The 13,110-nt window shown below is 42.1% G+C and overlaps 1 protein-coding gene across 3 annotated transcripts in view; it reads left to right on the top strand.

Moving 5' to 3' along the window:
- The window catches only part of fgd (faciogenital dysplasia), a 52,704-nt gene that overhangs the window by 23,425 nt on the left and 16,169 nt on the right, over window positions 1-13,110 (top strand). For 2 of the 3 annotated variants that reach the window (XM_035910190.2, XM_006796446.2), the window contains exons 2-4: window positions 9,323-9,493; window positions 11,637-11,838; window positions 12,101-12,713. In XM_035910190.2, the coding sequence (XP_035766083.1) occupies window positions 9,323-9,493; window positions 11,637-11,838; window positions 12,101-12,713 (986 nt within the window). Of the gene's footprint in view, window positions 1-7,293; window positions 7,358-9,322; window positions 9,494-11,636; window positions 11,839-12,100; window positions 12,714-13,110 lie in introns of those variants that run through there. The other variant, XM_087833907.1, reaches the window with a different exon arrangement.

The following is a 13,110-nucleotide window of genomic DNA, read 5'->3' as shown; positions in this document are numbered from 1 at the left end:
AGGCTTCTTTCTCATTGGCATTTAAAAGTATTCTCAGTTTTCACATTTGAGTGAGTAAGAAATTGCAGCCAGCTAGTGTGAGGCACTGTGTTCGAGGTTCGGGCAGACTGACAGGAGCTGATCCTTCTTGCTCCAGAGATTCCGTTGCTGACGCTGCCTTTCAGGAGCCAAGTGACATTTTGAAAATGATTCTTACGTCAGAGAAGATGTGTCAGGGTTGAATGTGCGGTGACCTTTCTGTCTCTGTGTGTGTATGTTGGGAAGAGTCCAGTGTGCACAGAAGAACAGCACACAAGGAGGGGATAAGGCTTACACCCAGCTCCACGCCCGCATCCTTTCTTTTTCATCAACCCAGCCCTTAGACCAACCAGGAATGAATCAGAATGGGTAACACGTTGACCTGTACTGGGCAAGGATGTCCCGCTCTGGGACTCTTCATGTGTCAGCAGCCTGATAGACACTCCTCTCAGCATGCTGACATCCATCCTGCCTGGAACAGATGCAGGGTGGTGTTGTGGCCACCCTTCCACCTCACCCACTAGTGCAGCATTACTTTGACAACAAAGGCTGTAACAGGGGGCAAAAAAAAGCAGTAATATGATTGTGGCCCAGTGTGTAAAATGTAAATACATGTGTTGGAAAGATTTGAAAGGAACGATGGTTACATTTTGGCACAATGTTGCGAACCAGATCAAATAAATTACCCGAATGTTTTTACACCACTTGGCATCTAATCATTAGTTATTATTAATCAATAGCAACAGTGTGTTTTGTCTTGTCTTCTCCCCATCACCCCCATCCGACTGCTACCTGAGGTTTTTTCCTGTTAGAAGGGAGTTTTTCCTTCCCACTATCACTAGGTGCTTCTCCAAAGGGGGTCGTTTGATGGTTGTAGTTTTCTCTGCATTTTATTTTGGGTCAACCTTACAATTTAAAGTGCCTTGAGGTGATGGCTGGCTAAATACCTTCAGACAGTGTTTGCTTAATCACATCATCTGTGGTTTGTTCAGTAGTTAAAATAGCCAATGGGGAATAACAGACGCATTTAGGTACACAAAAATAGTGGACCCCTGTTCACTCTAATTTCCTGCTTTTACTTGTTTTTTCCATCACAAACGTGCATAATATAATACGTGCTGGAAAAGCTGGTTTCGGTAAACCAGCTCTGCATGCGCCACTTCCTTCTGTTGTTTTGTTGGGCCTGGCTTTTCCAAAGGTGTAATTCTGTGGAAATGTGAGGTGTGTGTGTTGCATTTTATTTGGGAAAGGAAGCGTTTTGGTCGGCTGTGTTTTTGGTAGGCCCTGAGTGTGTTTCTGTGGCTGCAGTGGAAAGCTTTGCAGCCTGCTGTAAAACTTTAGCAGATCAGAGTTTAATGGTAAGAGTGTTGACATGAGTTAAGTGTTAGACTAATTTTGTGGTCCGTACTGCAGATGGGTTTCTATAAAGTTAAGTGACTGGGCAGAACAGCGTGCATGTTTTGACGTGTACGTTTGCACATTTGTTGGTGTGAATGCATACGGTGGATACTTTTCCTAGCTGCAAGTGACACTGTGCTCAACATTTATTGACGTGCAGTCAATCATTTCAACGATCGTGCTGTCAGCCGCTAAAGCAGTTTGTGACTGGTCCTGTCCAACACAATGATTGGTTAATCCCACGTATCAATGTCTGGTCAAATAATCAATGATTTGATGCTTCAGAGACCTTTAATCAGAATGAGGGGCGATCGAGCTTTGATCCAGAAGATTAACATGAGTAATACTCGAGACAGTGCGGCCTTAGTAAAATAGGGAATCATTGAATTTGAAAATGCTCAAGGAGCAGACCTATGTGTAAAGACTTACCCATCCCCCACGGCACTGGAAATAGTATTTTTCTTTTCTCTTGAAATTTTCTCTACCAGTAAATATGCGTCGAATATACTTAAACTGGGAGGAAAAGATGGGCTTTCCTGTGAAACCTTGCCTGTACTGTTGTGAAGACAGTCCAGCCTGGTTTTTGTTTTTCACAGTGAAAGCCCCCATTGAGAGCTGCTACAGTAGGTTTCAGTGAGGCTCCAGTAGTTTCTGGGACAGTTAGGCAGTCATCTCCACAGGCAGGTTTGTAAACCCCCTTGTTCTCCTGTGTGTGCGTTGCCCTAATTGCCAATCTGTAGCTGTTTTCTTTGCAGCAATGCTCTGGGCTACAGTAGCACACTGCATCCAGTCAGACAGAGGCTTGTTTCTCTGCACCCTGCCTCATAAAAGTCTGTGTAGAGTGTTTGCGGTAGCATGGAGAAGCTGTGAAATGGAGAGACCGGCGTGCAACCGTCCTGTCAAATCACATGTTTGATGAAAAATTTTAACCATCCCTTTGTCACGTCCTCACATCATTGTGCTACTTACTGTAAAGTCTGAGTGCTCTCCAGTGACTATCACGTATCTGTACAGATGACTGCTGATTGTACTGGCCTTGAGTCACACTGTTCAAAAAAGGTCAGTGTGTCATATCTCACCCTCAGCATTTCTTCAGACTGGCTGTCAAGGACACAACAGGAAATGAAGGATGCTGTTAGACTCAGGCACATGTTTATACATAATAATATGACTACTGGAGCTCTGGCTCGTGTTTTACTTTCTTTCTGCTTGCAACTGTAGACGACAGGATACCTTCCAATTGAAAAATAAATTAACACTTTATTAAACTGTGCATCTACTAAAAGCACAAGTAGTTTACTGTGACCTGCTTGCTATACTATTAGCCATAATAAAGGCAACTGTTGGGATAGCAGTTGCCTCTTCTTTTATTTCTCAGGGTACACGGAAGCACGATTGATTTAGTTTGGGATGCCACTTTGATATTAAGTCTTCAGTCTTTGTTTATGTTTAGCTTTTTCCACTCTGTGACAGTGTATAATTACAGGAACTGGAAACAGATGGGCCTGTTTTCTTAGTATATTTACATCTCTGAGTGCTCTGTGCATTCCGCACAGAATGTATAAATAAAGGATTTACCCTCCATATTTGAAAAGTGAAACCAAGTGCAAATAATCTGCACTTCTTCTAATGCCCAGCAGGGGGCAACTCTACTGGTGGCAAAAACGAGATCATCAGATAGCATAGAAGTCCTGAAGGAAATATATGTACCTCATAGTTGATGTGTTATAATGGTGAACACTGCACTGATTCGTTTAGGGTCTCAATTGCCAGTTTCAGGTTTTAGTTTTTTTAAAAAAAAGCATGATGAGAGGCATATCTCGCTCTCTCGCTCTCTCTCTATATATATATATATATTTTTTATTTTTTTTTATTTTTTTTTAATTCATGCTAAATCAAGTTGTGCTTTTGCAGGTTTCCCCCTGCTTTGGTTTAAGAGACATCAAATTAAGTCTAGTGGCTATGTTCATAGTGGAAGTGAGGCTTGCTCACCCAGGGTGAGGGTGACCCAGGTCATCTACTAACCAGAAGGTTGGTGGTTCAATCCCTGGCCGTTCTAGTCTGCATGCCAACTTATCCTTCGGGTAGACACTGGACCTCATTCATCGGAGTGTGAATCTTAGAAAGATAGCACTCAGGCAAAGAAGATTTATTGTATGAAAGTGCCTTGAGTGATCAAGTAGAAAAGCACAATATAGGAACCAATTCATTACTGCTTTGTGAGTTTTACTCTTAGATTATGAGGCTATAACTTTAACACCTTCTAGCAATCCGTTCCCTGCTGAACCCTTTTCTAACCTCTCAGCCTCTCTGTCTTCTCATCCCAGAAAATCACAATCTGTGGGAGCTGCTGAAATCTTCCCACTTAGTGTGGGAGACATGCCATTGTGCCTGCTATGCCCACTGACCTAATTCAGCTCAGTGCCTAATGCCATACCAGTGAAACTTGGGGTGCCGCTAATTGTTAAACAATAAATATTTTCTACAGTAGGTTAAAGAACTGATGGGTTGACAAAGAAAATGTGATTGTTTCTCATTACAGAGCATGATGAGGAGAAGATGGATATAGATTTTTAATCTGCAGCCAGATGCTGCTGTATATGATTGGATAGCTGCTGATCCTTGTGTACTTTTGTGTGTGTATGACTGCGTGCATGTGGAGATGTGTGTGGGTTAATAAAGCCTGTGGTGAACAAAGAATTGGGCCCTCGTTACTGTGTGATTGTCAGAGACTGAGATCTGCCCTACTGTCGATCCCAGGGCAGCTGCTGTTATACTCATACCAGTATTTTCTCTCTCTGCTTTTTTTTGATTTCCTGGTTTGTGCTTTTGGGTTTTTATCCTCTTAAAGTGTCGTTTCAACCAGTTTCTTATATCTAGAAAAGTAAATACATTTTTATAGTTATTTATAGCTTTAATTTTTCTTTTTTTGAACATGTCACCTTCTTTATTTCAGTCCCTCTGTGTCCCAGCTGCAACATGTCTTTAAATTCTGTCTTCATCTATACATTTCTATCTAGCTTTGTTTCTTTTCTCTTTTTTTAACGATTGAGTTGATTTCTGAAAAGTAGATCAAGGTCATAGCACATATTGGTATGGCAGAGGGAGAAATGAGACAAAGCAAAATTCCTTTGTTTTCTTAGCCTTGCTATTTTTCTACAAGACGATGTGTGCCTGTCCAAGCCTAGAATTTAAGTGGCTCTGTGGCTCAAAGTTGAGTCGTTCAGGGTAACACGGTGGAAATAAAACCAGTATTATTCTGAATGAGACAGCGAAAGAAAGTTATACAGACACAGACAGAAGGAAAGGAAGAGAGTGGGTATAATGAAGGCAGAAAAGCTAAGAAATGTGATGGTGACATAGGAAATAATGAGGTACACCACCCAAACTGGATGTCTTGCCACGTCTTGGTGGGGAACTGGGCGGGTGGTTGGTTGAAGTTATCAGAGCGGCGCTGTCAGCTCTTCCTTACCCAGGGTTGCTTTGTGGACAGGAGAGCTGATTGAGTAGCTGTCTGAGTGGGGAGACTCTGCTGACTGTGAGCGATCCATCTCTGGGATGATGGGTAATAAATGACTCTGTGGGGGTCGCCTCGGGGCTGAAGGTGATTGACAAAGCAGCTACGTCTGTGCATTTTCCTTGTGCGTGTTTGTGTATATTTTGAACCTGGGTGTCTTGGGGTTTGGGGAAAATGGAGAGAGGAGAGAGAGGTAGAGTTGTCACAAAGTGTTACAAAAAAAAGATAGAAAGATAGATAGAAAGTTCTGAGTTATTTTCTCAGAACTTTGAATTAGCACGGTGAAAATTTGAGATATCTATCTCGAAGGTTTGATTGATGGAGAGTAAAGAAAATGTTTTGCTCCATTTTTTGTTTTCAGTGGTGGAAACAAGCTTCTGTAGTAATCTCAGTATCCCTGGTGAAAATGAGCACATCTAGCACATTACACTACGGTTTGTGCTCACACCCGACTAGGGAGGCATAGACACACCTTGAACGGTACAAGTCCAACTCAAAATCATTACATTTTGCTGCCATGCAACTTTTAAAATGCTCAGAGCATCGCATCATCAGTTGTTGATAACAAAGCAAATAGCAAAATGTAGTGTCCCTCAGCTAAACCAGCTTTGCCCCACTGTGTCTCACTTTGCATACTAACTCATTCTACTGATGTGGTCTAGTCTGATTAGATATGTAATTTTATTTGATCTTTTTAAGTCTGAAAATTAGAACTTAGAGAAATTTTGGAAGTTTAAGGCTTCAGCCGCGCAGGCCTAATGACCTGTTGGCTACCCCGTGGCAACCACTGGATGTTGGGTAAAAATGTTTGTCCACAGACAATTTGCGGAGTGGTTGCTGGAGTTTGCTAGCAGTTGCTAGGTAAAAAAGGTCACAAAGAGGCTGCTACAATCCTCCTGATTGCTTTAGTTGTTAGCATATTGTCACAGTGGCTGTAGTTTACACAGAAGATTCCAGCTTATCTGCAAACACCCCCCGACTACTTGTAAGGTGGTAGTTAAACTGAAAATTGTGACAAAAACTAGAAATGTCACATGTACAGCGATGATTAACATCTATGATTTTTTATTAATTGATTTTAAATCCCAATTTTCTGTTACTTTCTTATACATTATGTCAATTTCATCATCCACCTGGGAATACAATGTTACGGTCTCCATTTGAATTTGGTTCATGTGCTACGGTCAACCTACACCTCCTCCATGTAACTTAACAGTCACCAAATTTGTATCCATGTTATTCGATATTGAAAAGAAATATGTCTGCAGCATTGAGCATTCAAAGCAAATATTGAAAGCTTGCATTGATTCTTGACCTTGTTTACTTAACGTTGATTAATTGTCACACAACAGAGACAATCTAACTACACAAAAGGCAAAAGCAATCAAACAAAGACTGATACACATTGCTGTGGCGTGCTAACACAAGAAATACATTCCTTAGGTTTTTCTCTCATGATAGCATCACAATCCCGGACGTTTATCACGCTTACATGCTTCCTACTGATTAAAATCAAAGTGTCAGTATACATACCTGAAGGTATCCGAATATTTCTGTGTATAAGGTACACGGCAACCATTAACTTTGTGCAGTTGTATACTGTGAAGCAGTATTTTGAAGTTACAGCTCAAAGTCCTCACAGTCCTAAGCTGAGATTGCATTACATCACAACCATGAAAGAACAGGTAAGATTTACGGTGACTAATTGTTGGTTTTGCTGGGAGAGGTTTCCATGTTAACGCACAGCCTTCAGGGTGTAGCAGTAATAATGTTCTCATATAATTTCTTTCTAATCGTGCTGTTCATTTATTCTTCAGTTACTGTGTGGGGAGCAAAGGAAATTAATGAGCTCATTATTCTCCTTTGTGTTTTTACAAAGCTCTCACTTAAGTAGATAGATACATTATTAATATTGTCTCTTGAGTCCAAATCAATTAGGTGACTGCCTCAAAAAGGCGATTTTGTTGATTATCTAACTCTAACCCTTGTCTTTTGAGTTGTGCGCTGTGGGCAAAGTTTACTGTGTTGTGGGCAAACTGTAAGATTATATGCTGAGATTCCGGGATTCCACAGTGACACATAATCATGTCATTTTGGCCCCGGGAGGAGCTGTTAGTATCAGGTTTGTCAGGTGAGCAGACAGGTGCAGGTCCTCTAACACCACTGGGAAAGGACAGGTGACTGTGCGTGTTTTGGTATAATGCAGGATTGGGCTTTTAAAGGGCTGGTTAGGGTGTGTATGTCTGTGTTTGTTGGCCACAAAGAGTAGTCTCAGTTGCGTGCGCGCACACACACACACACACGGCACTCTGGAAAACTGGGAGGGCAGGATTTATTTTAGTTTAAACACTGCTGTGTGGATGACTTTAACATTCAGTTGCTCTTTGGACTTTGGATATCTGACACGGAAAGATAGGACGCAAGGTAATGTTTTTATGGTGCTCTTGGCTGTTTGTGTGTTCCTTTATATTCTAAGTATTTGTTTTAGTAATGGCTTGAGCACTGTTATGTGATATAATTAGACTGAATGAATTTGCTTACATATTTTCCTGTGTACTCATGCGAGGTTTGTGAGATTTTAATTAAGGAAAAAAAAAACGTGAGTGTCAGCTCCTTACTCGCTCTGCTGTGTTGTCAAGTTTCTTTCGGTGTTAAGCAGTTTGACATGAGGGCCAGGTTTGGCTCTCAGGTAACCATAGTTACACTAAGTTTCCATAGGTACCGGTCCTTATGCCTCTGTCTTGCACTGTTGTTTATTTTTCCCAGCAAAGACCACAGCCAGTCTTGGGTCAAAGTGTTCTTCATCAGGCAGTTATTTGGCTAAAGGACATGCCTCTCTTGATCATAGGTCAGATTTTTCCTCTGACTCAGCCCGCAAGTCATCTCTGATTTAGAGATGGCATTAGCTGAAACCACTGTGAAGGGTTTGCAGTTTTTCTTTTGCCAGGAACCGGATGCAAAGATAGCCTAACTAAATTTAAAATCTACCTACTGTAGGCACTGATCCGTAGTCCTCAGTGTGGAAAACGTGTTCTCCGTCTATTGTACGGAGCCGAGGGAGCTGTTTGCTTTGTTCCCCCTGCCCTGCTCTTATTCCACTGGTGCAAAGATGGTGGCAACACCTGCAGTGTGCCACATGGGGCAGACAGCATAACAGGACTCATTACTGACAGAATTTTTTTCCTTCCACTGCCTGAAGCGCAGCTGAAAAACACCAAATTAGATGTGCCAAGGCTCTTGTGGGGGCTCGGTGCAATTTTAGGCTGTAATCCGGTCGAGCAAAAGTTGGTGTGACTTGATCGAATCCATGAGCCTGAAGGAACAGAGCTGTGTGGCTGTAGTTTGCATAGCTATTATCATAATCTACTCTGGGGCTGCACTTTTTGTCCCTCTTCCGATAACAACGGCGCAAAAAAGGCTGTTGTGGTATGTTCAAATGAAACCTCGTAGAGTGCATATGGTACAGACAAATGCACGCTCGCAAACAATAGCAGTGCAAACTCTCCGTTTCTTCTCTCTTGACTGGACTTCAAAGAGCTGGCATTCATAGCATATCTTTGTCAAAATGTAATGGAAATATGTGTGATAACATTACCACCTCGTCCTTTAAAGATTTTTTGCCGTTTTAAAGGCAAATTGATGATCCCGATGGATTTGTGAAAGTGTAGAGGAAACATTTTGCTCTTCACATCTAACAAAAGGCCAAAAGCGACCTGACAGTTAACAGTTAACTATATGTAAATGTAAAAATACATGCCTGTATAGCTAAAGCCACACAGAGCACCACAGAACTCAAACCATATCAATGTGGCACCCAAATACATTGCTCTTGTGGCTTAAAAATGCACTGTTGCACAAAAACCTGCAGCTGAAGTTACCATAGTGCTAAACACGCACAGGGCCCAGCTATTTTAGAAATATTTGTGACTTTTTTTTTTTTTTTAAATATAAAACTTCAGATGAAATCCTTCCATTTTTGATTTGATTGATTTTGTTGAGATAAACAAAAACTGATAACATTGAGGGTCTTGGAAGTCACTTAGCTGTTTTAAAAAGTGCACAATGTATGTCCAGTCAGCATCTACAGAAAATTAGATTTATCCAGTCAGTTACAGGTCTGAGAGTGTGAAGAGAAACCAATTTGCAGGCTCTGCAGCTCTCTGCTGCCTTAGGCCTTGTATTAGGATTGATGCTGCAGAGTTTCTTTTGGCCCCAATGCTATCTGTCCGAGGGCGACGCCGTGGAGCACACCAAGCTCAAGGTCATTCACCCGCTGTAGTCACCACGCACCACTGCATCGCTGTCGCAGGATTATTCCTTGTGTTTAGATGTGTGTTATTATATTGATCAATACCTAAGATTGTCTTTCTTCTTTTCCTCTATATATAGATCTCCCTGCCTCCCCTCTGCAGTACCAGTGTGGATCAGTGGACTACCTGTGTTCTCCAAGGCTCATAAAGAAAGGTCCGACCCCCAGACCATGTCACGACAAGCCTCCAATCAAACCGCGGCCTCAGCCCCCCACCTCGCCCAGAACGCTAACCGCTCAGAAACCTCAAGGTAAAAGTCCAGTGACACACCAGTTTTCTTGAAGGCCAGTTTTGACATCGGTGCTGTCATTATAATTGAAAGGTGCTGCAAGGTTGGACCCCTGCTATCGAGCCGTGAATTATTCTGCTCTGACAAAACACTTTTCTATAACATGGGACGCGTCAGCTGCCTGACCTCACTCTGCCACTCACCGTGCTCAGTAGGTCATCTCTGCAAGAGCTGCTGCTGCTGCTGTAAAGCAGGGCAATGTCTCCCAAGTGTTTGTGATCGGGCACCATTTGAAGAATGCTAAATATGAACATGTGTTGTGTTTAGGGAGTCGCTGGGAAACATACTAGGACACACCACAGACCTGTCCCCGATTTCAAAAATGCTCTGAACTATTCAAAGTTTTGGCAAGAGAAATTCCTGCTGATCATTTAAAATTGATTATTTGATTAGCATTTTCATCAGGAAAGATTTGCGATCAAGGAAAAAACAACAAAGTTTTATAAAGCGCCACAGCCGCCCTTTAGATCGAGATCCTCTCATTTTTCATGAATTGATACTGCTGGTAAAGATCATTGGCTGAAAATGGCTGAACTTGGACTGCAGTGCTGAAAACAGTCACACACAGCTCAGAGGTTCATGGGTTAGCACCAGATTTGCAGGCTAGGAGTTTCAAACCTGTTTACATTTCATATTCTTGCTTTAAAGCTGTTTGAAATCAAATATCAGTTAGCTGATGAAGAGTCAGTAAAAACATATTATTCCATTGCAATAAAATCATCTGTGGCCTTTTGCTTTCTTACTTGTCTGCACATAAAAGTGTAAATATAATACTTTTTTTTTTTTTAATACAAGCGATATTAAAGAGGTTTAGCAAATAGAACTAGTCGTACTGTGCTTTGACTGTCATTCGCCTGACTTATGAGCTACTTGGGCACAATTACAGTTTCTGGTACTCTATTTGAATGCATACAGTACTTCCCACCTGACAGGATGAACTTCCTCACTGACATCTCCGAGCTAATCCAAAGGGAGGGAGAATTGAATTGAAAGGGAAGTTGTAATTCTGTCAGTTTTTGAGCAGAGAAGAATCTAAAACTGGACGTAGATCTCTCTGGCCTAAAAGCTTTGGTGGTGCAGAACATGCTGAATCACTTAACTGATGAATTATATGGCAGAAGCAAGTAGCACTTTCCCTTTTTCCTTTTTTTTCCTTTTTTATTGGATTGCTTTTTACAAACGTTGTGAGTTTCTTTGCAGCTACAGTGAACAACATTAATAATAATGGTTTAAAATAATGGATCAGTTAAACTATTAATTTAAAAATTAATTTGCAAACATTCATTAATTTACAGTTTAAACTGTTAGTCCAACTGTTTGTTGGTGATGCTGTATCCTCTGTTTCCCACTCATACATAAAATGCTTACTCCTTACTTTTATTTAACATACTCCATATTGGCTGAAAAAGAAGTATATAAAATAAAGTTGTTGCCTTTCTGATGAACTGATGAAACTGAAAACATCTTTATTTTCATCCTCAGGAGACAGCTCACCGCACATAAACACACGCACTGTTACTACTGCATAAAGAAAAGTCTGCTCCTTTCTAATCAGCAGTGGCCCACACAGATGGAGGAAGTGCTGAAATTAACAACTGTAACATATCAGCACATTTCCTGGTTTCTGACAAAAATGCTTCCTAAAATGAAATGTATGAAAAAAAATTCAGATATGTCATTAAAGTTGGTGTATAATTTGAGCATTTGTTAAGTGTAGCATATATTTTTAAGAGAGCACTGTCATTTTTGCACTTGCTTTTTTTCTTCTTCTTCTTTTCTCATCTTTCTTGAGCCACAATGGCTTACGCACATGCTCTCAGCATCCTGTTCAGAAATAAGGAAGTTGCAGATCGCTGACGCTCAGAGTTGATCTCGTCCTGCCCCACTGCGCTGCTACGTTTCTCTGTCTCTTCTGACTTTTTTTTTTTTTTTGTATTTTCTGTGTTTTATCTCAAGTTTTTACTAAGTGAACCAGCGACACAGCTATGGAGGTTTTCTCCCTTGGATTTATTCCTGTTACCTGATTGCTTTTGTTCTTGTCTGGAGCCTCATGCTTCTCTTTTGCTCTGCTTTTCTTGTTTTGTCTGGACTCGCGCATCTGTAGTGCCCCCTAAACCTGCGCACCTGCTCGCCCTTGGGCAAGACAAGAAACCTAAGAGGATCCCACCGGCACCCTCCAGGCCTCTGCCAGCACCCCCTCTTCCACCTAAACCAAAGCCTACGCTAACCCCTCCTGGCCAGGGAGCACAGCCGCAGAGAGAAGCACAGAAAGTTGGGCTGCTGATTGAGAGGTTTGAAAATTCAAGGTAAGCTGAGAAATGTAGACTGTGGCTTTAGACTGAGACCGGTTAGTTTGGCAGATTTATCGTTTGTCTTCTAAAAGGAGTTTCAGGTTAGCCATTTTTTTTGTAGCAGTTTAAGATGTGGGCTGGTTTTTCAGTGAGACGTAGATACAAGGAAACAAGAAATTAAAGTTTTGCTGTGCAGCCCCAAGTATTGATCCTTGATGTAATACACATCTGTAAAGGTGATGTGATACTAAGTTTTTCTTTGTTTTTATTTTTCCAGGGTCCCCATCCTTGGGGTGCTTCCACGTTCACAGCTGCAGCTGTGTCTGAGAATGGACAGTGCACCAGATATCACTTCCTGCAGCCAGGACACCACGGCAAAGGTTGCAGGAGACTCCTTCCCTGTGGACAAACCTGCGCTTGGCAACTTTGAACGGACTGACGACGAGACTGATCTCTCGCGTCTGGCTTCCATGCGCATCGACGGCACCGGTGATCCTGTGATGGATAGCTGTGCAGTGAATGACATCACACAGAACGATGGCTGCCTCAATGACGTGGGGCGGGATGAAGGTTCATCCCACAAACTTCTGGACAATCCGGACTCCTCAGAACAGAACGGGAAGATTCCCAACCGGGACAGTGGCATTGACAGCCCGTCGTGCACCGTGGAAGGGGAGGTGTTCCCTAATGAGGATGTCATTGACGAGGAGGATAATTACGACAGCGTCACTGAGACAGAGAGTGTGTCCTGCTGCGTTACACTGGACAACAAGCGAGACTCAACGCAGGATGAGGACAGTGACTTAGATGAGGGGAGCAGTGGGGAGATACACTCTCTGACAGACACACAGATCGGGTATCTCACAGATACACACTCGGAGGCGCAGAAAGTGAGTACCTCCCTCGCTCACCATCAGCAGGTCATAAGCACACATACCGTAACTTTAAGTCTGAATACAGACACCGCCTCATTACAGCCTCCACCGTTCAGTTCAGGTGATGTGTGGTAATTTTGAGGAATTCTGATAGCTTGTTGAAATCGAAGCACACGTCCCGCGAGTTTAAAAGCTTCATCTCAGCCTGCCGTTCGTGTAATGGAAAAAAGTAGCGTGTGTCTATAATTATCTGAGCCTGGGTGAACACTTTCAAAGAATACTTCTGCATGAAACGTTAGACGCTATTACAGCCTCAGTTTGCCAGTCACAAATGACTTGAGCTGTAGCTAAAAGGGACTCTTGTGTTACATATTAAAAAAAAGCTGAATAGCTGCCCAAGAGCAGTAACAAA

Source organism: Neolamprologus brichardi, chromosome 20 (genome assembly GCF_056152115.1).
Source record: "Neolamprologus brichardi isolate AB-2024 chromosome 20, ASM5615211v1, whole genome shotgun sequence".
Lineage (NCBI taxonomy): Eukaryota > Metazoa > Chordata > Actinopteri > Cichliformes > Cichlidae > Neolamprologus > Neolamprologus brichardi.
The sequence above is the reverse complement of the archived record's forward strand: the minus strand, read 5'-3'. Positions and strand labels throughout refer to the sequence as shown.